The sequence below is a fragment of the Pipistrellus kuhlii genome, unplaced genomic scaffold, assembly GCF_014108245.1.
Source record: "Pipistrellus kuhlii isolate mPipKuh1 unplaced genomic scaffold, mPipKuh1.p scaffold_m20_p_12, whole genome shotgun sequence".
Taxonomy (NCBI): Eukaryota; Metazoa; Chordata; class Mammalia; order Chiroptera; family Vespertilionidae; genus Pipistrellus; species Pipistrellus kuhlii.
This window is the reverse complement of record NW_023425427.1, coordinates 17,524,733-17,549,741: the sequence shown is the minus strand read 5'-3', so window position 1 is coordinate 17,549,741 and position 25,009 is coordinate 17,524,733. Positions and strand designations below refer to the sequence as shown.

The 25,009-nt window shown below is 41.1% G+C and overlaps 2 protein-coding genes across 3 annotated transcripts in view; both read left to right on the top strand.

The window, feature by feature from the left end:
- LOC118716358 (phospholipid-transporting ATPase FetA) overlaps positions 1-25,009 on the top strand; it is a 63,665-nt gene that overhangs the window by 30,785 nt on the left and 7,871 nt on the right. For both annotated transcript variants that reach the window (XM_036433456.2, XM_045580027.1), the window contains 10 exons: positions 2,812-3,008; positions 5,896-6,104; positions 7,913-7,956; positions 10,695-10,860; positions 13,430-13,618; positions 14,237-14,352; positions 21,262-21,426; positions 22,965-23,076; positions 24,319-24,424; positions 24,807-24,954. In XM_036433456.2, the coding sequence (XP_036289349.1) occupies positions 2,812-3,008; positions 5,896-6,104; positions 7,913-7,956; positions 10,695-10,860; positions 13,430-13,618; positions 14,237-14,352; positions 21,262-21,426; positions 22,965-23,076; positions 24,319-24,424; positions 24,807-24,954 (1,452 nt within the window). The remainder of the gene's footprint in view (positions 1-2,811; positions 3,009-5,895; positions 6,105-7,912; positions 7,957-10,694; positions 10,861-13,429; positions 13,619-14,236; positions 14,353-21,261; positions 21,427-22,964; positions 23,077-24,318; positions 24,425-24,806; positions 24,955-25,009) is intronic.
- LOC118716361 (tubulin-specific chaperone A-like) lies at positions 17,936-18,501 on the top strand. Its single transcript, XM_036433457.2, has one exon. It carries the CDS (start codon positions 18,009-18,011, stop codon positions 18,333-18,335), a length of 327 nt encoding a protein of 108 aa, XP_036289350.1. The 5' UTR covers positions 17,936-18,008; the 3' UTR covers positions 18,336-18,501.

Here is a 25,009-nt window from a genome sequence, read left to right as displayed (position 1 = left end):
TATTGACTTCAGAGAGGAAGGGAGGAAGAGAGATAGAAACATCCATGATGAGAGAGAATCCTTGATCAGCTGCCTCCTGCACACCCCCACGGGGAATCAAGCCTGCAAACCAGGCATGTGCCCTTGACTGGAATCAAACCTTGACCCTTCAGTCCACAAACTGACACTCTATTCACTGAGCCAAATCTGCCATGGCTGTTTTCATGTCTTGGCTATTGTAAATAATACTGCAATGAACATGGGGGTATAAATATCTCTTTTTGTTGTTGTTAATCCTTACCTGAGGATACTCTTTTCATTGCATTTTAGAGGAGTAGAAGAGAGGAATAGGAGGGAGGAGAGAGAGAGAGAGAGGAGAGAGAGAGAGAGAGAGAGAGAGAGAGAGAGAGAGAGAGAGAGAGAGAGAGAGAGAGAAATATGAGAGAAATATGAGAGAAATATGAGAGACATATTGATTGGTTGCCTCCCCACAAATGAGGCTAGGGATTGAACCTGCAATCTAGGTGTATGCCCTAAACTGGGAATCAAAACTGCAAGCTTGCCCCGGCTGGTTTGGCTCAGTGGATGGAGCTTTGGCCTTCGGACTGAAGGGTCCCCAGTTTGATTCCTGTTGAGGGCACATGCCCAGGTTGCGGGCTCCATCTTCAGTGTGTGGTGTGCAGGAGGCGCCGATCAATGGTTCTCTCTCGTCAATATTTCTCTCTCTCTCTCCCTCTCCCTTCCTCTTTGAAATCAATAAAAATATTTATTTAAAAAACAAACTGCAACCCTTCTGTATGTGAGCTGACACTCTAAACACTGAGCCAGGTAGGCCAGGGTAGGGGGTGGAAGTGCTGTTTTTGTGCCAGTGTCATACTGTTTTGATTACTATAGCTTTGCAATACAGTTTGAACTCAGGAAGTTGTAATGCTCTGTTTTTCTTTGTCAAGTTTGCCTTGGCTATTTTAAGTCTTTTGTGGTTCCACACAAATTTTAGGATTGGTTTTCTATTTCTGTAAAAGTTATAACCTTGATGGGGATTTTATTTGAATTTATAGATAGCTTTGAGTAGTATGGACATTTTAACAATATTAACACTTCCAATCTATGAACATGAGATATCTTTCCATTTATTTGCATTTTCTTCAATTTCTTTCATTAATGTCTAAATCCCACTTAGTCATGATATATGATTTTTTAATGTGCTGTTGAATTTGGTTTGCTACTATTTTGTTTAGAAGTTTTGCATCTATGTTCATCAGGAATAGTGGCCTATAGCTTTCTTTTCTTGTAGTGTCCTTGTCTGGATTTGGTATCAGGATAATGCTGGCCTTGTAAAGGAGTTCCAAGGTGTTATCTCCACTCTCCAAAGTTCTTTTATAAACATAGTTCTCAAAATTTTTTTTAATATATTTTATTGAATTTTCACAGAGAGGAAGAGAGAGGGATAGAGAGTTAGAAACATCGATGAGAGAGAATCATCGACCAGCTGCCTCTTGCACACCCCCTACTGGAGGTGTGCCCGCAACCAAGGTACATGCCCTTGACCGGAATCGAACCCGGGACCTTTCAGTCCGCAGGCTAACGCTCTATCCACTGAGCCAAACCGGTGCCAGCATAAACATAGTTCTCAAATTTATCGTATTTCTTTGCTCCCATGCTCCTCCATGCCTTTCTCTCTCAACTTAATGGCATGGAAATTGCTGTTATCTAGAACAATACTCTTGCCAAAACCGGTTTGGCTCAGTGGATAGAGTGTCGGCCTGCGGACTGAAAGGTCCTGGGTTCGATTCCGGTCAAGGGGCATGTATTATACCTTGGTTGTGGGCGGGTGTAGGACGCAGCTGATCAATGTTTCTAAGTCTCTATCCCTCTCTTTTCCTCTCTGTAAAAATCAATAAAATATATATATTTTTAAAAATAGAACAATACTCTTGGGTAATAAGGTATCATCTTTAATCTTAACTTTGCCTCCAGGCAAAATTCAATTATAAAGAATTATTGGGACTTGTGTGTTTCAGATCATAATCTTACCTCTTCCTCTTTACTTTCTAAAAGGAATAGGCTTTTTCAATCATTTGATGACCCAAATTTCTCCCTTTTTTTCATTCCATCTTATAAATTGGCCAATCTCCCTAGTTCAGCTCTTTCTTTGGTACCTTGTCAAAGGCAGTCAACACACACTAATATTATAATTCTTTCTAGCCACCTCCCTTAGAAGATATAGGCTCAGCATGTCTGTCTTCAAGTTTTACCAAAATCTTTATTAATGTGATTGCCATATTTAAGCCTTTTATAATAGTATCTTACCACCTACATAATTCCAACTGTTAAGCCAGTGCCCCACATTTTAGACTTTTGTTAAAGCACCATCTTACTTCAATAATGGAGTGATTAGGAGTTGGGTTCTGGAACTGGTTCAAACCTATCTCTCCTAGATAGGTTTGCTAAGTGACTTTAGGCAAAATAGTTTCCCACTCTTAATATCAAGTGCCTCGTCCATTATTAAAAGAGGGGTTTTATAAATATTAAATAAAATAATATATGTAAAGTACTTAGCACAGTTGCTGGCACTTAAATATTACTTAATATATTTTAGTAATTAAATATTAAATATTATTTAATATATCAGATCCCTTCAAAACTCCAAGGACAGCTCCTGCTGGGCTTTCTTTTCGGTCCTGTGTACTACCGCCTGCAGCACTCCCCCCATAGCTTCCCTTCAAGAAGAGAGAGGAGCTTGGTTGAGATATAAGGCTTCAAAGAGCAGAACTGAAGTAGCATATGCCTTGGATGAAATGTTAATTCTTTTTGTTTTGTTTTGTTTTCTAGATTTTCCTGTTTTTAGGCTTCATGTGTTTTAGCCTAGCGATTGGGCATGGCATTTGGGAGAGCAGGAGAGGCTACTACTTCCAGGATGTTCTGCCATGGAGAGGCTATGTCTCTTCATCGTTCATGTCCTCCGTCCTCATATTCTGGTCCTACTTCATCATTCTCAACACCATGGTGCCCATTTCACTCTATGTCAGGTAGGCTTCTTTGATCACTTTGGCTTATAGGAGGAACTGACTCATAACCTCTGATGAACTCCAACCACAGTGTGAACCTTTAGAAAGCATAGACTGTGTGCTCTTTAACCCACTACTTTCCACAGGGCCTGGTGTACAAAACACTGGGAAATATTTAGAGATTGCATAAATGTTTTCTATGTCCAGAATACTGTGCTAGATACTGTGTGGGTTATACAAAAAGAAATTTGTCCTGCCCTCAAATAACTTATAATGTAAGTGACAGAATTAGACATACAAGCACATACATGAAATAACTAGAAAAGAATACACACAAATTGTGTGATGCTAAAGCATAAACCAGGCAGCCTCTAGTTTATCAATGAGATAGAGACCAAACATTCATTAGCAGCTTGAATAACTTATTCATTTAAATCAGTCATTCAAAACTCAGAATCCATTTCCCATAGAAATGGTAGATAGGTGTAATTATGACCTAAGTTCTGCTTCCTAAAAGCTGGAGAAGAGAAAAAGAATGTCTCCTCTCCCCTTTTCATTAGTACCACGGACAAATATTGAAATAGTTGCCGGAAATGGTTTGGCTCAGTGGATAGAGCATTGGCCTGCAGACTGAAAGGTCCTGGGTTCGATTCCAGTCAAGGGCATGTACCTTGGTTGTGGGCACATCCCCAGGTGGGGGTATGCAGGAGGCACATCCCCAGTGGGGGGTATGCAGGAGGCAGCTTATCAATGTTTCTAACTCTCCCTTTCCCTTTGTCTCTGTAAAAAATCATTAAACATATATTATTTTAAAAAATTGAAATAGTTAAACTATTTACTCTGATTTCCTTTTTTCTATTTTCAACGTTTCCTCTCACATACACACATCTCAAACACATTTTCTTTCCAGATTTCCTAAAGCCTGCATTGTGACATTCCAATCTGAAAAGCACCCTACATAATCAAATTATCTTATTAAATTACAAATATTTGTTGAGCACTTACTATGAGGTGCTAGAGAAAGAAACATTAACAACAAGGCAGCCCTTTAGCCAAAACCAGTTTGGCTCAGTGGATAGAGTGTCGGCCTGCGGACTGAAGGGTCCCAGGTTCGATTCTGGTCAAGGGCATGTACCTTGGTTGTGGGCACATCCCCAGTAGGGGGTGTGCAGAAGGCAGCTGGTCGATGATTCTCTCTCATTGATGTTTCTAGCTCTCTATACCTCTCCCTGTCTCTCAATCAATAAAATATATTTAAAAAAAAAAAAAGGCAGCCCTTTAAATAAACTTACAGCATAGCCATGGAAATAGATACTTAAATAAATAATTATGGTACAATATAAGAAATTATATCATAGAAATACATATGTGAATGCTATGGGAGCCTTGAAAAGGAATGGATTAGTTCTGCCTAGAAAGGCTTAGGTGTTTACAGAAAAAGGTAAAAAAATTCATAATTGAAAAAAGAATAAAATGCACCAAGCAGAAAATAGGAAAAGAATATTGCAAGCAAAAATATCAGCATGTACAAAGTTTTGGAGATTTTTTTAAAGCTTGATCTGGTCGTAGAACAGTGAACAATCAAACTAAGATGTTAGATGGTAGTTTAAGATCAGATCCAGGAAAGACTTAATTGTCAAGCCAAGGAGTTTGCATTTTATCCTACAAGCAGCAAAACTCTTTCTAAGGAAAGAAATAATGAGATGAAATGTTTTTGTTTAGAGAGATTGTGGCTGATATGGTGAAGGAAGGGAGGGTGACAACAAACGAAGAGAGTAAAAAAATGTGGGTCTGAGCACCTCCGCCCTCAAACAGGAAAATACCCATATTGCTCAGTGTGCCTCAGACAGGCTGCTAACGAAGCAGTCTGACCCATATTAAGTGTGAATGATCGTAGGAAGAAGGCTCCTTGATAGTTTCACTGTTTTTTTTTGTTTTTTTTTAAAAATATATTTTATTGATTTTTCTTACAGAGAGGAAGGGAGAGGGATAGAGAGCTAGAAACATCGATGAGAGAGACACAACCAGCTGCCTCTTGCACACCCCCTACCGGGGATGTACCCGCAACCAATGATACATGCCCTTGCCCGGAATTGAACCTGGGACCCTTCAGTCTGCAGACCGATGCTCTACCGCTGAGCCAAACCGGTTTCAGCAGTTTTCACTGTTTTAAAATGAAGATGCTTTATGTTAACCATAAAGAATCTATAAGGTAAAAAAAAAAAAAAAGAATCTATAAGGCATGTTATTTTTCTCTTATTCTCACATCCCCTCTGTTACCTCTGAATGTGACAAAGGCGGTCGGGAAAAGCCAGATAAAATGAAAAGAAGGCGATTAGGGGGAGAAGCCACCCCATAGGTAGGTTGTTTCTGGAAATCGAGAAATTTATCAGAGGGTCAGCTCCAGTAAGCTGTTTCTGATTTTCACTGGTCCTTCCCTTCTTCTTCTAAAACAACAAAGCTCTGAGTGTTTCAAGTTTCCCTCTCTCCCCCACCAATAGATTTACATGACAGCGACAATAATCATCTAATTAAGCCTGGGCAGCCTTTTATAAGTTAGCTCTTGCAGGCCTTGCATTACTGCAGAAGTTCAAAATTTGTGACTTTTCCCAGGTACGTTTTGGAAGAAGAAAGAGTGAAAAGGGAAATGCCCCAACAAAAGTGATCAGGTATCTCTGGATCCAGGTGGTAATGCTTTGTGTGATAACGGTCAAAATCAGAATTATAATGGGCTGGCTGGTGGCAAGGGTACTGTGATCCAAGATTGATTGTAACTTCCCAAGGAAGATACTCTGATTTGATTCCAGATGCTGGCTCTGGCCTGTCATAGGACTGGTAAGAAAACCAGGATAACACATTTGTTGTCCTACTCTGATCCAGGTCCCTTCTTTTCTTGCTTTCTCCTCAGTGTTGAGATAATAAGATTGGGCAACAGTTGCTATATCAACTGGGATCGGAAGATGTATTATGCGCCAAAGAACACACCAGCACAGGCTTGTACCACCACTCTCAATGAGGAGCTCGGCCAGGTCAAATACCTGTTCTCAGACAAAACAGGGACCCTCACTAAGAACATCATGCTTTTCAGCAAGTGTTCTATCAACGGGACACTATATGGTATGCATGCCTTCTTGCTTTTCCTGAGTCCTGGAGAACTACTTTGCAGATTGTTTTCAAGAATAATCAAGCTCTAAATTCACATTTGGCCTCTTAGTCTCATCGCCTTCTCTGTTCGCTAGATAAAATGTAAAGATCACTTAGCCCATTCAGTTCTATTCAAAAGTATTTAATTAGTACCTTGTAGATGCAAACTATCATGTTAGACATTGGAGATATCAAGCTATACAAACTTAATCTCTGTCCCAAGGAATTTCTGATGGCTTCGAATATCAGTTCACTCTCATATTAAATCAGATAGAGAAACCAGCATATTACGGTTGCTACTAATTTCGGATTCTCCCTCGGCCAATAAACAGTCTTGGGAGGAGCCATCAAAGTGTAGTCAGTTTGCTCAGGGTCTTTCATGCCCCATTCCTTGTTTATTTCATACCTTAATCATAAGCTTGTTTTTGTGATAGTATTGAGGCCTCGTGTGTGTGAACATTCATGCCCAGTGCACTCACTAGCAGAGATAGGCAATCACATCTAAAAAGCTAGAGCCTGTGGGATGTCTTCTGGGATGATGAAAAAACTTTGAAACTGGAGAGATGTGGTAGGTGCACAATACTCTGAATGCACTAAATACCCCTGAATCGTACACTTTGAAATTATTTGTGTGTTGCATGAATTTCTCCTCAACTAAAACATAATTAAAATTTTTTAATTTGAAAGAAAGCTAGCACTCTTAATATTTCCTATTACCCCTGTCAAACAAGGTTTATTTTTAGATGAATTGATTTGAGTGAGGATCCTATTCTCTGGCTTATTGTAAGACCATACCATATACTAGATAAGGTTGAAAAGGATTATGGGTGTTTCTGTGCTTGGCCTCAGAATGCCTCCCACCCCCATTCTGTCTGTACTATCGACTGACCTAGATCCTAAACATTCTAGCTCTATTTTAAGATCTCTCCCGGGTAACTTTTCTGATTGGAGGGCTTCCTGAGGTATGAATCTCTCATAGATCCAGTGACTAACCTCCAGCATCCCCTCACTCTCACTTAAGGGAGAAGAGTTGGGACCCAAGCAGATACCTTCTTCTTACCATGGGTTTTGAGGATGGAAGCTAACTGTAGCCCTGAGGACTAGGTGGCCTGAGTGGGTTCCAGGAAGCTTGACTACAAGTCTAGGATGATAGAATCAAAAGAAAAAAAGATTTTAAAAAATCCTCCTTTAAATTACCATGTAACCCAGTCACTTCATTCCTAGGTATATACCGCAAACATTTGAAAACAGAATTCAAGCAGATAGATATATGTTAGTGTTCATTGCAGTACTATGCATAATAGCGTAATAGTAGAAACAACTCCTGTGTGCATCAACAGACAAATGGAAAACAAACATACAATGGAACGTTAGTCATAAAAAGCAAAGTCGATGATTAAAAAAAGGTAATGAAGTTCTGACACATGCTACAACATGGATGGTCTTTAAAACATTATGCTAAATGAAATAAGCCAGACACAAAAGAATATATTGTATGATTCTTTGGGATCTATAGAATAGGCAAATGTGTAGAAAATACATTAGAAGTTACCAAGGTCTAGGAATAGGGAGGAATGGGGAGATTCTGTGTAGAATGCTGAAAAAGTTTTGGATGTATATGGTGATAGTTGCACAGAATTATGAATGTAATTAATGCCACTGAATTGTACACTAAAAGTGTTTAAAATGGCATATTGTATATATTTTATCACAAAAAAACAACACGCTAAACTTTTCTTTAAAACCCTTGCCAACTCTCTGCTCTTTTTACATGCTAACAGGTACTGTCTATGACAAGTATGGACAGAAGGTGGAAGTCTCTGAGGTGAGTGATTACAGTTCCCTGTGAAATACATGTGGGAGCTGAGAGAAGCCTTGGTACACGGTAGCATCTTAACACAAGTTGGGAGACCCTTAGTCCCTGAAATATTAAAGCTTTTATTGGCCCCATAATATCAGAAAGCATTATGTAAATGACCTATGTTTATTTGAGGAGATTTGGGTTTGGGTTTTAAAATGAAAATGGCTTTATTGGTCAGGGGGTTGTTTCTGTTAAAAAAAAAAAATCTGCACTCACTTAAAAATTCAAACAATACAGAAATCTCTGAAGAAGAAAGTTAAAATAATTTAATCCTGTTTAGGTAACTAATGTAACATATGCTTTTCCTATGTATATATACACATACATATAAACCTAAATATGGTAGGTAGATAGAGGGATAAATAAGAAGAAAGAGAGAAAGGGAGGGAAGGAGAAAAGAATCATAGCATACAGGCTATTTTCAACTTCTTTCTTTTCACTTAACACTATATTGTGGTCCTCTTTCCATGTCACTAAATTAAAGTCTGCATCGTTATTTTGAATGAGTGTTGTATCCAATTGTATTGATAGATCTTCATTAAACCAAGACCTATTTTTGTTCCATTTTGTTTTGCTGTTATACATAGCATTGTGGTAAGCACCCAATACACACATTTTTGTCTCCTCTTCTGCTAAATATGTCCTTGGAATAAAGTCTTCGAAGTGAAATTGGTTGATCAAAGGGTAGCCACATTTAATATTACCATATTGCCCTTCAGATAGATTACATCAAAATATAATATATGAAAATTCATTTTCCTCCTATCTTTGTCAATACTGGCTATTAACAGTGTTTTAAATATTTAGAAATTTAATTGATGAAAAATTATATCTCATTTAATTTACCTTTCTTTGATTATTAATCAGGTTGAATCATTTTTATGTTTATTTTCCTTCCCAATCACTTTATTGCCCATTTAACGTTATTTTGTGGCCAAGACCGGTTTGGCTCAATGGATAGAGTGTTGGCTTGGGGACTGAAGGGTCCCGGGTTCAATTCCAGTCAAGGGCATGTACCTTGGCTGCGGGCATATCCCCAGTAGTGGGTGTGCAAGAGGCAGCTGATCAATGACGCTCTCTCATCGATGTTTCTAACTCTCTATCTCTCTCCCTTCCTCTCTGTACAAAATCAATAAAATATGTATTATTAAAAAAATGGGCTTTCAAAAATTAAAAAAAAAAGTTATTTTGTGAACTGCTTGTTCACATACTAATGCAGATCAGCCTCATGTCTCCCTCTTTAATTTATCTCTCCTCACGCACCAGCTTCTAATTTTAAAGAATGTGCCAGTGCAAGCACCCAATTTTAGAAAAGCCTCAGGGGATGCTATATAATAATTTATTTTAAATTATTGATTCCACAAACTTCCCAGAATTTATAACTGTAGTTGGCCAGGTCTAGGGCTTGGCATTGGACCTGACTATACTTCCTTACTGCAATGGCAAAACTCTTTCTATGTGGGATATAGAAAAAAGCCCAGATAGCTGCCTACAAACTCCCCTTATCCCAGCACAGTATCAGCAGGACAACTGTGTCTGTATTTGATATATTAGATCCCAGCCCAAGTAGTACCACAACTACAAAGAACTGGAGAAATATCCTTGAGAGTTCTAGTATGGATAGGAGAAATCTGTTAATATCACACTCCGGGGGATGAAAGAGCCTCAGAGTCAAATTAAACCAGAAAAAAAAGAAAAAAAAAGTTTACCTAAGGTGCCTACCAGCAGCCTAGCTGAAATGGAGAATGAGATGCATGTCAAGGTCATAGCCAGGAAAATGGTAATTAATATTAAGTCCAAAGACTGAGGCAAAGTCAAGGATCATGCGGGTTAGAAGCAGAAAGGAGTCAGGTGTGCTGGCAGATCAAGTAAAATGGTTTAAAGTGAACTCTGGAACAAGTGGTATGTACTGAAGAGTCCTTGCAATGCAGCCTTGCCTGTATCTTGCAGTATTTCCTCTCTAGCCTCCTTCCTTGTGAGTTAAATCAGAATAATGTAACACAGTGATATCACTGACCTGATGCCAGAGTGATATCAGAACTCAGTCCTATGCCCAGCTCCCCAAATCAGGCAGAGGACGGCTACAGACCACACTTTTCCCAGATACCATTTATTGATAGGGCGCAGTTACCCTGGTCTGTCCTCAGGTTTGTTTATCATGGATTTGGAACTTGGAAGAGCGGAGTCTGAAGCTGGCCATTGGTCATTCGGGGTAGCTGGGGGAGAAAGGGAGTAAGAAGGGTCTGCCAAGCAGTGCTCCTGTGGGATGAATCTTTTCTGGCCCAAATGAATGGGTGGTCCAGGTCAGAGCTAACAAGGCCTTAGAAACCAGTTATCTTGCTTTTCTCTTCACATCTTCCTAAGAGTTCTTTTTTAAAAAAATATATATATTTTTTATTGGTTTTACACAGAGAGGAATTGAGAGGGACAGAGAGTTAGAAACATCGATGAGAGAGAATCATCGATCAGCTGCCTCTTGCACACCCCCTACTGGGGATGTGCCCGCAACCAAGGTACATGCCCTTGACCGGAATTGAACCTGGGACCTTTCAGTCCGCAGGCTGACGCTCTATCCGCTGAGCCAAACTGGTCCCGGCACTTTCTAAGAGTTCTTATCACCGTCACAGAAATTGCTCCCAAATTGACCTTTTACAGAGTGTCAAGCTGCTGCTGAGAAGTTTGTTCTGGCTTATGTGTTCCAGAAAACAGAGAAGGTTAGCTTCGACTACAACAGACTGGCTGACCCTAAGTTTTCATTTTATGACAAGACGTTGGTGGATGCAGTAAAAAATCGAGATTTTTGGGTGCACATGTTTTTTCGTTCACTCGCATTGTGTCACACTGTCTTGCCAGACGAGAAAGTGAAAGGTGAGAAGGGGCCGAGGCCTCAGGAACTGAGAATATGTCAGAGAGCCTGGTTGGAGGAGGGGGTGGTTCGTTATCTTTCTTAGTCTAAGAAAGAACCTTCTTTTTTAATATTTATTATTATTATTTTTAATCTTCATCTGAAGATATTTTTTTCCATTGCTTTTATAAGAGTGGGAGGGAAGGGAAGAGGGGTGGGGGGGAGAGAGAGAGAGAGAGAGAGAGAGAGAGAGAGAGAGAGAGAGAGAGAGAGGTGAGAGACACATCAATTAACTGCTGTCTACATGCACCCCGACCGGGGCCAGGGATTGAACCCAAGACTATCCAGTGCACAGATCAATGCTCTGACCACTAAGCAATACCAGCCAGGGCTAAGAAAGAACTTTCTAATAGGAAGTATTACCTAGCAATGGAATAGATAGTCAAGATAAGTAGTGAGCTCTTAGTCACTGAAGATATTCAAGTAGAAAACAATCTCTTTGTCTTAAAAAAGATTCAGTCATTTGCCGAAACCGGTTTGGCCCAGTGGATAGAGCATGGCCTGCGGACTGAAAGGTCCCCGGTTCGATTCCGGTCAAGGGCATGTACCTTGGTTGCGGACACATCCCCAGTAGAGGGTGTGCAGGAGGCAGCTGATCGATGATTGTCTCTCATCGATGTTTCTAACTCTCTATCCCTCTCTGTAAAATATCAATAAAATATTAAAAAAAAAAAAAAAAGATTCAGTCATTGGTTAGGGGTCAGACTTGTTGCTGTTTAGAGGACTTCTGATCTTGAGACTGTGATATTCAGTCATAGAGTCCATCTGAATTGTCCCCAAGATCAGCCCCACTATCTCTGACAAGACTTCCTGAAAGATGAATAGAATTATCTTTTTGTTACTTCATAATTTAAAGATTACTAGTTTCTTTAGTAATCAAATACAGAGTGGGGAAACAGTAGATGTGGATACGTGAAACACAGTTTATTCTTGTATTATAATTTATTATTGTATTATTTTCTATACAAACAACTATAAACCTACTTTTGCTTCACCCTGTATAACTATATTATCCAGGAATTTATCCAAACCTTTTTTTAGAAACAATGAGAAATGACCAATTATAAATTAAGAAGACCTTTTTTCTTAACAAAAAAGAACTTAAGCAACTGAATAAATCACATCCTTTAAAGTTAATATCTTTATATAATATTTCTATTTGATTACAGTTTTATAAATTGTTTTCATTTATATTATCTCCTACAATTTTTACAATGGCCCTCTGAGGTAAGCAAAAAATGAAACATGAACCCAGTTTTCAAGGAAACTGAAGCTAAAAGAAATTAAAGGACTTTCCTAAAATCCCATGGAACGGCAGAGATGAGATAGGAACCCAAATTTCATGTCTCCTGACCCCATGAGCTCCCACCCCACCTCTCCAGGCCTCACATTCCAGAAACTGCTATTTCTTGGAGCATATTTGGACTTTGTTTACTGTACCTTGAATGACAAAGAAATACAGTAGAAAATAGTCTTATTGTTCCATAGATATACCTATGGCTGACCTAAAATTCTACTCCTCACCTACCTCATTCACAAATATAATACTCTGATTATTAATAACTGTTTTTTGTTGTTTTAAAAAATATATATTTTATTGATTTTTTACACGGAAGAAGGAAGAGGGATAGAGAGTTAGAAACATCGATGAGAGAGAAACATCGATTCAGCTGCTTCCTGCACACCCCCTACTGGGGATGTGTTCGCAACTAAGAAACATGCCTTTGACAGGAATTGAACCTGGGACCTTTCAGTCCACAGGCCGACGCTCTATCCACTGAGCCAAACAAGTCAGGGCTTAATAACTTTTTAAAAATTAATTTGTCCTTCAGAAAATAAATAATCCAAAATATATCTCAGGTTGTAGTGAAAGAGGAACTAAAAGAGGAACTCAAGAAATGTCTTGAGTAATATCAGATTGAAAGACTGACTGGACAAAGTAAGTAATTTAGCTTCCCAAGATGAGAGTTTCAAAGATGACAATATTCATTCATATATATTTTTAAACTGTTTATTAAACCATCAATATTATTACCATTTAGCAGTATTTATTTAAAGTTTGGCTAGTCTTATACAGGAGCACTTTATGCAGGACCATCTGAATGAAACTCACACAGGAGATCTGTTGAAAATTCTATTTCTTGGGCCCTCCTCTGAGACTTTGTGAGTCTGGATTAGTAAATTTGGGTAGGCCAAGGAACTTGCATTTTTAAGCCCCCTAAGCCATCTTTGTCCACTAAAGGTAGAAAATAACTACCTATGCCTTTGTTCATCTGTATATGTTGCATGTACCATGTACCTCTGTAATACTAACTCAGATCTGTGAAATGAGTTGAAAATATTGGAAAGAAAACAATTTGACTTGTTCTATACAACCTGGCCATTTAGGGCCAAACTATGAAGAATTTTTAAAGAAAAATGTCCCCTCTTGGGCACCATCTTTATGTAAACCATTTGGAAGACAGTGTCACTTCTGGGTGGCCTTCAGATGCACCTCTCTGTGGGCTTTCGTGCTCTCTTCTCTCCTTCCAGGAGAGCTGATATACCAGGCTCAGTCCCCAGATGAAGGTGCCTTGGTTACTGCTGCCAGGAACTTTGGCTTTGTGTTGCGTTCCCGTTCGCCTGAGACAATCACGGTAATCGAAATGGGAAAAACCAAAGTCTACCAACTGCTGGCTATTTTGGACTTCAGCAATGTGCGCAAGAGGATGTCTGTTATTGGTAGGTGCCCCTCCCAGTAGTCTTTTTTTTCTCTTTCTTTCTTTCTTTCATATACTTTTACACATTTGACTTTCTTTTTACACATACATGTTTTCTCCTACTCACATGCCTTCTCACAGGTACCATGCCTCAAATACTAGTGCATAGCCATTTCCACTTTCTCTGTTACATATCTTTATATTTAAACACAAAGGGGGCTTGCTACTATAAGCAGGGGCCCTTCATTAGTATTCCTGAGTAGTGCCTTGTAAAAACCCTTAAAGCTAAGATAAAAACAGAGAATAAATCCATAAAAACTGAACCTGGAGTAAGGGATGGAGGCAGAAATATAGGGGCAATTTACACTATCTTTTGCTCAATTAGTCTGGGTCGTTCTTCATCCTTGGTACCTACTAGGTGTGAGCATTAGTATGGAACGCAGACTTGGGAAGCTAAATGTGGATCTGTATCAGTCTTCCACGGGTGATATCTAACCCATGGGAGAACTGATTTCATAAAGTGCTCTCTCATTCTCACCAGCCTTCACCATATCACATACCTGCTATCCCTCAGTGGCCCAGACAAGTTCTTCTAACAGTGGGCCTATATGGCTATTTTGCTTGATTTGCTTATTCTTAGTGAAGACACCCGACGATCGGATAATGTTGTTCTGCAAGGGAGCAGACACCATTCTTTGTCAGCTGCTTCTTCCATCCTGTACACCCCTCAAAGATGTGACCATGGACCATTTAGATGTAAGTGTGTAGGTTGTGTGTGTGTGTGGGGGGGGTGGGGGGGGGGGGGGGGGGGGGGGGGGGGGGGGGGAGCTGAGGGTGGTTCTGTGTACCTGGATATGTGTTCACATGTGTCCCTCTGTTGTGTTTCTATATGGGTGTATATTGGTGTCTGTGTCTCTTTAATTGATGGAAGAATAAAAACTACCTTAATCTGTGGGATTCTCACTGACCACATTGTCAAGGAGTTGGATGGCACAGGATCCCAGGAGCTTAACAAGGGTTATGTCGGTCGGACCCCTTACCACAATCAGAATAGTTCTAATCCCTGGCTTTGGAGGTATCATGGTCAGATCTAGAATTTGCTTCAGAATAGGTCGTCTGGTGTGGGAGTCCCCATCCCACCAGCCATAATGAGATTAGATTGTTTTTAGGGCATGGAGCAGAAATCACCAGGCCTGAGCTGTTTAGGGGACTGTTTTATTCCATCCTCTGTTGACTACAGAATTAGAATCACCAAAGCTACCCCCCTCTACCCACCCCACTCCACATCCAACCTCTTGGATTTGAGATATATCAGAAAGTGGCTCTAGTGTGCTGTCACTAGGAAGGAAAGCTAAATCCATATTCTCTGGGATTTCTACCCTTATGCCTGCATATATAGAGGATTGGGGGAATAGGACAGGGGATAGAATGAGGAAGAGGTAGATCAGGGGGAAAAAAAATTTTTAAAGAGGAAACATATGAGAGAAAATGCTATTTGGGCCATTTTGGCTTGACTCTATATTTAATACATAGTCAGAAGTCTGAACAAAAGGCCAATAAGCACATGAAAGGTATTTAGTGTCATTAGCCATCAAAAAAATACAAATCAAAATCATAAGATACTACTTTACATCATTGGGGTAGCTAAAATAACAAAGATGGCGAGACAATAGGTAAGTATTAACAAGGACATAGAGAAATTTTAACCTTATTACATTGCTTATGGGAATATAAAATAATGGAGCCGTTTTGGGAAAAACGGTTTGGCAGTTATTGATAATATTAGGTGTTGAGTTATTATATGACTCAGCAATTCCTTGCTAGGCATATTTCCAAGACAAATAAAAATATAATCTACATAGAAACTTATGCACAAATGTTCATAGCAACATTATTCACAATAGCAAAAAAAGTAGAAACAACCCAAATGTCCATCAGTGGATGAGTGGATAAACAAAATGTAGTATATTCATACAATGAATTATTCAGGCACAAAAAGAAATGACATAGCCCTGGCCATTGCGATCTCAGTTGGTTGGAACATTGTTCCATACACCAAAAAGTTGCAGGTTTTGCTGAAACCGGTTTGGCTCAGTGGATAGAGCGTTGGCCTGCAGACTGAAAGGTCCCAGGTACGATTCTGGTCACGGGCATGTGCCTGGGTTACGGGCACATCCCCACTGGGGGGTGTGCCAGAGGCAGCTGACCAATGTTTCTCTGTCTTCCATGTTTCTAACTCTCTATCCCTCTCTCTTCCTCTCTGTGAAAAATCAATAAAATATATTTAAAAAAAAAAAAGTTGCAGGTTTGATCCCTGATCAGGGTACGTACAGGAGGCAACCAATTGATGTTACTCTCTCTCTCCCTTCTTCTCTTTCTAAAATCAATATATATGTCCTCAGATGAGGATTTAAAAAAAAAAGGGGGGGTGGGGAGATAGAGAATCCAAGATGGTGGCATAGGTAAACACCTAACTGTTGCCGCACACAATAATTTCAATAAAATACAACTAAAATACAAAATGGACATTACCCAGAACTACAGGAAAGTCGACTGACTGGAAATTCTACAACGAGAAAGAAAGAGAAAACCAGAAGGAAAATCAGAGGAGCTGTAAAAGCCTAAGGTACGGAGACACGTTGCACGTGCTGAGAGGACCGAGCCGGAGAGGAGGGGTGGCTGAGTGCCTGGCTGGTGTTCCCTAGCGGGAAGGAGATAAAAGCTCCGGACTGTGCTGAACCCCAGATCCGACAGCACTGAACCCCAGTTCTGGGCGAGATCCTGGGGACCCAGACACAAGGAGGGAGTCTGGGCTGTAAGGCGGAACCTCAGGGGAGCGGCAAAAGGCAGTCCCGGAGGCATGCACATTACTCGCAGAGGACGGACTGTTGACTCTGCTACTAGATTGCCCTAGCGGGAAGGAGACAAAAGCTCCGGACTGTGCTGAGCCTCAGTTCCAACTGCACTGAACCCCAGTTCTAGGCCAGACCCTGGGGATCCTGGGCTGTAAGGCGGAATCCCAGGGGAGTGGCGAAAGGAAGTCACGGAGGCGCGCACCTTGTGCACAGAGAATGGACAGTTGACTGTGCCGCTGGATTGCCCTAGCGGGAAGGAGACAAAAGCTCCAGACTGCTCTTAACCCCATTCCCAACCCCACTCCCAACTGTACTGAACCCCAGTTCCGGGCTCATTGGAGGAGAGCCTAGACTGTTTGGTAGCAGGCGAAACTCGAGGGCACCTTTCTCTCAGAGGTGCTTGCAGCAAGTACGAAGGACACTGAAGAACACTGAGACCCAGGAGCCTCATAGGGCGGGGCTGACGGAAGCCAAGGCTGTAGGCTCCACCCTGAAACTCCACCCCATCCAAGCTGAACACAGAGACTTTTAAGGCTACCAACTCAGGGAAGCTGCAAAAATGCTGAGACAAGGAAATAGTTCAAGCGACTGGATATAGAGTTCAAAACCACGCTTATAAGGTTTTTCAAGAATTTTCTGGAAAAAGCCGATAAAATAAATGAGATCTATGAGGATATGAAAAGGGATCAACTAGAAATAATAAGGGATCAACAAGAAATAAAGAATACATTGTCTGAAATAAAAAATATTATACAGAATCCTAAAAATAGAATGGAAGATCACAAGAATCAAGTCAAAGATTTGGAACATAAAGAGCCAGAAGACACTCCTCTGCAGAAGCAAGAAGACAAGAGAATCCAGAAAGTTGAAGTTAATGTAAGAAACCTTTGTGACAACTTCAAGTGAACCAACATCAGAATTATGGGGGTCCCAGAAGAAGAGAGAGAACAAGATACCCAAAACATACTGAAAGAAATAGTGACAGAAAGAATTAGACTTAATTCTGTCCAGGGTCCCCAGAGTCTGGTAAAAGAATTAAACTTACAAGTCCAGGAAGCGCACAGAACCCCAAACAAAAGGAATCCAAAGAGGACCACACCAAGACACATCATAATTAAAATTCCAAGACAAAAGACAAAGAGAGAATATTAAAAGCAGCAAGATAAAAGCAGGTAGTTACCTATAAAGGAGCACCCATACGATTGTCAGCTGATTTCTCAACAGAAACCATGCAGGGCCAGATGGGAATGGCAAGAAATATTCAAGATGATGAATAGCAAGAACCTACAGCCAAAAATAATCTACCCAGCAAAGCTATCACTCAGAATTGAAGGCCAGATAAAGAGCTTCACTAATTAAAAAAAAAAAGCTAAAGGAGTTCATCACCGCCAAACCAGAATTATATGAATTGCTGAAGGGGGTTCTTTCGGAAGAGGAAGAAAATAAAGATAAAAATTATGAACAACAGACTCCGCTGACGCCACCGCCTCCTCTGCGCGCGCCCACAGCACGGTTTCCCCGACTCTCCGCCCGTCCTTCCCGCAGCGCCCAGGGACCATGGCTGATCCTCGCGTGAGACAGATCAAGATCAAGACCGGCATGGTGAAGCAATCGGCCAAAGAAAAAATGATGTATGAAAAAGAAGCAAAACCACAAGAAGAAAAGACTGAAAAAATGAAAGCTGAAGATAGTGAAAATTCTGCCCTTAAAAAGCAGGCAATGGCCCTGCAGGAGCCCCGGATGATGACCCCAGATTGCCAGCGCAGACTGGAAGCTGCATACGCTGATCTTCTGCAGATATCAGAGAATGAAAAAGAATTGGAAGAAGCTGAGGAATATAAAGAAGCACGTTTAGTACTGGATTCAGTGAAGTTAGAGGTCTGAAGCTTTTTTGTACCGAGTGCTTTTTTGCAATTAATCCTGGATTCATTCCACAATTTATTAGTTTTAGCCATTGCTGTGTGTTCAAGTAGGATCAGAATGTGATTCGTTTTATGCAATTACATATATTTTTCTTTGCCTAATTTAATGTGTCAAATAAATGAATTCGCCTAATAAAATTATTTATTTCATACTCTTTTACAAAATAAAAAATTATGAACAACAAATACATAACTATCAACAAGTGAATCTAAAAACCAAGGGAATTAAAAAAATCTGATGAACAATATTAACTGGTGAATATAATAGAATCAGAGGTATGGAAGGGGAGTGAACTGACGATTCTCAGGGAAAAGGGGAGTGGGAGGTGTGGGAAGAGACTGAACATAAACTGCACCTATGGACGAGGACAGTGGGAGTGGGGAAAGGGCAGAGGGTGGGGTGGGAACCTGGTGGAGGGGAGCAATGGGAGGGAGGAGAAACAAGGAACATTTGTAATAATAGAACAATAAAGATTTATTTTAAAAAATAAATAAATAAAAAATAAAAAGCACAGCAAAAAAAAGGGGGGGAGGAGAATGACATACTCATACATGCTACAATGTGAATGAACCTTGAAAGCATTATGCAAGAAGCCAGTCACAAAAGGCCACATGTTGTATGATTTAATTTATATAAAACTAGTGGCCCAGTGCATGAAATTCGTGCAGAGTCGGGGAGGGCCCCTCAGTTCAGTCTGCACCCTCTCCAATCTGGGATCTCTCAGGGGATGTCCGACTGCCAGTTTAGGCCCTGTGGGATTTGGCCTAAACCAGCAGTTGGACATCCCTCTCGTAATCTGGGACCACTGGCTCCTAACTCAGAGCGCCAGTGGGTCTGTCTTTATTTTTATTCATTTAAAAAATTTTAGGGCAAAAGTCTATGATTTTTAATTAAAACTGAAAAACTGTCAGGGTCAGGAATGACAGAGGACCTAGGTGGATGGGATCCTGGGGGTGGGAGAGTGAGGAACATTGTTGACACAGTTGTCAAAATTCAAATGGGGTCTGTGGATTGAACCTTAATACCATTTGAATGGAGATTTCTTCACATGGTTAGGTGGAGAATTGTTATGTAGGAGTGTCTGCTTTTGGTAAATACACAGGAGAGTATCCAGGCATCCTGTCATGTGTAGAGCATGCTCTCAAACAGCTCAGAAAAAGACTGGGAAATGTGTATAAATGCACACACTCACACAGTCTAACCTTGCTATTTTTGACTCTTTCTTTATGCACCTGCCTACTTGCTAAGATCTGTAACTCCAGAATCAAGGCTTGCAGAGCTTCCTCAGCCATTGGGCCACAGCCAGGGTGCAGGAACCTGCAGATAGACCCATGGGCACAGTCCCAGCTGAGGTCCAACAGGTGTCACTGTCTTTTTGTTTCTGCTCCAGTTTGTAAACTGGGGTCTGTTTCTCAATGAGTTCCATTGGGGCTTTGGCATTTCTGTGCTTCCTGGTGGCATCTGGTTGTGTAGGATGGCCAAGTTGGGTTCAATTCCAGGCAAGGGCACATGCCCAGGTTGTGGGCTTGATCCCCGGTGGGGGGTGAGCAGGAGGCAGCTGATCAATGATTCTCATCATTGATGGTTCTCTCTCTCTTCCTTCCTCTCTTTTTGCATCCCTCCCTTTCTCTCTGAAATCAATAAAAATATATATATTTTTTAAAAATAGCCTACCAGTGTATTAAGCTTGCCAACTCCTGTTATCAGTATCCTATGCAAAATCAGTTTCTGCCGTATTTGTTTTTTCTTAAGAAGTTTCTAAGATCTTCTCTCAGCCTTCTGTTTCATAGCTTCACCTGCCAACAATACAGAGAGGTTTAAAAGATGGCATTCCTTACATATACTGTCTTATGTTAATTTCACCTACCATCAAGCACTCAGGAGTTACACGGGGAACTAAGAGCATAATATCAAGATGATAAATTCTATTTCTCTTTGTTCTTATAATGCAAAAGTGTATTGTTTTGAAGCTCACTATAACAGTGATCATGTAGAATTGTTATTCATGTGCAATTCTCAGTACACAAAATCTGCTTCTGACCCACCCTCAGTTGAGTTCTACCCTAAACCACCCATATTCTCACCCAGCTCTCCTTGTGACCAGGACAGCAAGCTATGGTTAGGATATATTTCAGTGGCCACGGAGTAAAAAGATGCTAGCTCACCCAGAAAGCATTTCAGCAGTGGCCTCACTAACACTGCTGAGTCAACCAGCTGAAGACAGATATGTAATATGTGTGCTATTTGAGATGTTCATTGAACGCTTAATGAAGGAAGTCAGAGACAGGAAAATAAAATGAATGTATGCTTGTCAAAAATAGAAATACCTTTTTATAAAACTTTTTTTTTTTATAAGAACTTTTTTTCTTTTTACTCCCTTCATTTTCATATTGTGGACATCATTAACTTCTCTGTAGGGGCTGAATTTTACAAGAAATTAATCTAGAAAGCTTGGTTTTTCCTATGGTCACAATGCAAATTAACTAATTACAGATAGAAACCAAAACCTCCTGTCAGTACTCTCAAACTTTGCCCCCAACTCTGCTGGCTCAATCCTTAAGGCATTTTGCTGAGAAAGCTCAGCAGTTGCTTTCTAGTTAGGGTAGCTCCTTACCCATGGTACCGTGTTTCCCCGAAAATAAGACATCCTCCGAAAATAAGACCTAGCGCATGGAAAGATAAGACATCCCCTGAAAAATAAGACCTAGCACAACTTTGGGAGAAAAAATTAATATAAGACACTGTCTTATTTTCGGGGAAACAGGGTAGTAACTATAATATTAAACCCTATTTGCAAAGAGACGGGGCCTGTGAGGTCCAGTTGCTGCTCCCCGGACTGAGCCCTAACCCAGGCCAGGTCCACTCAGTGCACATACATGTCTTCCAGGAGTTTGCCAGAGATGGCCTTCGCACCCTCCTGGTGGCCTACCGAGAACTGGACAAGTCGGACTTCTCTACCTGGTACCGGAAACACAGTGAAGTCTCCTTCTCTTTGGAGGACCGGGAAAATAAAATATCAAACATCTATGAAGAGGTCGAAAAAGACTTGATAGTGAGTGGGAGGAAGCCAGGGACAGACACGGGCACGATGTGGGATGGCGGCCAGCCAACGGAGCAAGGGCTCTCAGAGTGGCAGCCAGCAAAGCAACAGCTTCAGGCTCTCTCTGGATACTGGCTTCTGAATGCAAGCTAATTCAGAATATCCTGTATCTTTGAAATCCGAAAATAATGAAAAATGCACTTATAAATGTTATCTTTCTGGCAATGTTTCTTTTCTTTTTCTTTTTTCTTTTTTTTTTTTTAAGTCCTCATCCAAGGATATTTTTTTCCATTGATTTTTAGAGAGAGTAGAAGGGAGAGACAGAGAGAAACACTGATGTGAAAGAGCCACATCAATTGGTTGCCAGGGCCAGGAGCCTGCAACCAAGGTACGTGCCCTTAACCGGAATCGAACCCCGGGCCCTTCAGTCCACAGACCTACACTGTATCCGTTGAGCCAAACCAAGTAGGACTCTGGCAATGTTTCTTAGCCCAAATCTGCTCACAGAAGCTAAGTCATCTGGGAGAAATTAGGATCTGAATAAAGCACAGATTATATAGTCCAGAACTAATTGATGGAAGACTTAAGACAAAAATATTCCCTCATTCATTTGGCATATTTATTAAATTCCTCCTGTGTGCCAGGCAAGCCAAGCAGGTCTCTTTGGGATTAGCTTGACAGAAGAAAGACCCTTAGCAAGAACAAAGACCCTGAAACAGGAGCAGGCTTATCTTGTTAAATAAATAGCAAGCAGCTAGGGTGGCTGGAACAGCGCAAAGTGAGGAGAGACTTAAAGGACAGAGATGCATTTGAGGACCCAGAAGCTTTTAATCTAGCTATTTCCCTTTTCGTGGGTAAAGGCCTTAAAAACCTTAGAGGGCGCCAAAGCCGGTTTGGCTCAGCGGTAGAGCGTCCGGTCTGCGGACTGAAAGGTCCCAGGTTTGATTCCGGTCAAGGGCATGTACATTGGTTGCAGGCACATCCCCGATAGGGGGTCTGCAAGAGGCAGCTGCTCAATGTTTCTCTCTCATCGGCGTTTCTAGCTCTCTCTCTCCCTTCCTCTCTGTAAAAAATAAACAAGAAACAAAAAACACCTTAGAGGGCTGTAGTAGGTACAAACACAAAAGAGGTCCACCCAAGCTCTTGTAGGGTTGAAATAAAAACTGGAATGGGAGGTAGGGGGTCCTTTATCTGGAACCCACTGCTTTTGGAGACCAAAGGCAGGAAGCATGCTGTGAATCCAGAGAGAAGTGGAAGTATGTTGAGAAACAAATGGTTTAGAAGAGGCACACAGCATCATGTATGGCTTGGGCAAGTCTTTTTCCCTCCTGATCCCTAATAGTCTGTGTTTCCAAATTTGATTTCAGCGTGTGGTTGAAAAGCTACGTCTGTTGAGAGGTAGAGTGTGCTGAGTTTTTACATTATTGGGTTCCTCATGCCAGGACAGGGCCAGCTTACTACGGAGGATGCTGAAGTGCCCATTGAATTGTTGGGTGCACGAAATGCTGTGACTCTCCTTTTTCCTCACTTGTTGTTATCTCTGTTCAAAGCTCTTAGGGGCCACAGCCATAGAAGATAAGCTGCAAGATGAAGTGCCTCAGACAATCAAAACGCTGAGCAAAGCCAAAATTAAAATCTGGGTTTTAACTGGAGATAAGCAAGGTAAAGGGGAGTACCTCACCTGATCAATCATGTTCCCTATCCATCTTAGCCATTTCTTCCTTTCCTTTTTTTCTTATGCATTTATAGAAAAAAATACCTTATAACCCAGGTCAAGTCCACTAGGACAATTTGCTAACTACATGCTTTACTCTAGTTGCTGTATTAGGGCAGAGGACACAGATGTCTGTCATCGAGGAGCTCACAAGCTAAAAATTCTAGCATTGTCTTTGACTGTCCCCTCTCTGTTGTCCCAAAGATTCATTCTCTCACCATGTCTCATCAGTTCTTCTGAAAATCCTCTTGGTAGTTGGTCCGAAGGTTGTGGGTTATTATTAAGCTGATTAACATTGAAAATCCTCTTGGCTATGCCATCACCCTAGTTTGGCCTTTGTCCCCCTGCTGGCTGAACTTTTGCAAAAACTTCTCTCTGTTTCTTGCCCTTATTCATTTTAGTATGACCCACAAACAACCTAAAACATTCTACTTTTATGATGTTACTCCACTGCTCATGTCCCTACAGTGACCCTACATGGTAGGTGGACTCTACCATCTGGCCCTCCAGACCTTGATAACCTGTTGCCTACACATCCTCATCTCCATCTTAATGCAACCATTACCTCCACTATGTCCCAAAACAAACGAATTTCTCCTGGAGCCTCTGTTTGAGTTGTCTCCCCATTTGAAATGTTTTTCTTCCCCTAGACAAGTCTTATTCATCCTCAAAGCCTTTCTCCAAGAAAGTTTTTCTGACAATTGCAACTCTCCTCTGATTATTAATACCACTTCCAGCCAGAGTTCAGGACTTTTTATTTTCCTTCAGTATGAATTTATTCTGAATTTCAGATTTCTTGATGTAAAGGAAAGACTACAACCTAACCATCTCAGTCTCTCACAAAATCTAGCATAGAAATGTGCATAGTTCTATTCAAGGAAATACATCCTGATTGCCTGGAGAAGTGGATACAAACTGAAATTGCTTTAAGAAACAGGAAGGCTTTGTAGAGGAGGCTAAGCCAGAATAATTCTAGTTATCAAGAAATAACTCACAAGTTTCTACCAAGTAGATAGTCTCCTGTGTATGTTTCAATATGGTCTCCACTGACTCGTGAAAAACGCTCTTTGCATCCATGGCAAATGTGGGCACATGGGTTTGGTAGCCCACTGCTGGTGTCTGTGTAACTGTATGCTGTGAAAGCACCCTGTTCCAGTGAAAGTGTGACCTGTGTTTCCCCTTCCCTGCAGAGACTGCTACGAACATTGCCTATGCCTCTAGCATATTTGAAGATGATATGGATGGGCTGCTTTATGTGGAAGGCAAGGATCAGGAGGCTGTTGAGAAAGAACTCAGGTATAGATGAGAGAGCTGCCCTAGCCTATCTCTGAACACAAGAGTTCTCACCCACCTCTTCACCCAGTATGACCTCACACTACCAGAAGGAATAGAAGAGAAGTGGAGGAGGGGTAAAACAAAAAGCCTAAAATATCTGAGAGAATTTTGTGAGTAAGCATTAGGGTTCAAGAGGCTGGAGTATGGGGGTAGGGTGGGATGGTGAAGTGTGGTGTGTGAATGGTCAGGGACCCAAGGCAGTGGCAGGTCTCAAGTCGGACATCCTGGCCGGTGCTTTTCAGAGGCTCTGTGTCCATCTTGCCCACTTTCGCTCCGGGGCACGTTTTCCTTCCTAAGTTCTGGGGCTTCATGTTAGACACTGACCACTCCTCTTGGTTTTCAGGTCAGCGTTATACAAGATAAAACCTGAAGCTCTACTGGAATCAGACCCAATAAATAGGTACCTCGCCACGAAGCCCAGAAAGCCCGTCACGATCCCCGAGGAGGAGCCGAATGGCAGCTATGGCTTGATCATCAATGGCTACAGTCTGGTGGGCAACACAGAGCCACAGCTCTCTTCTCTTCCTCCAGGAACTTTTTTCCTAG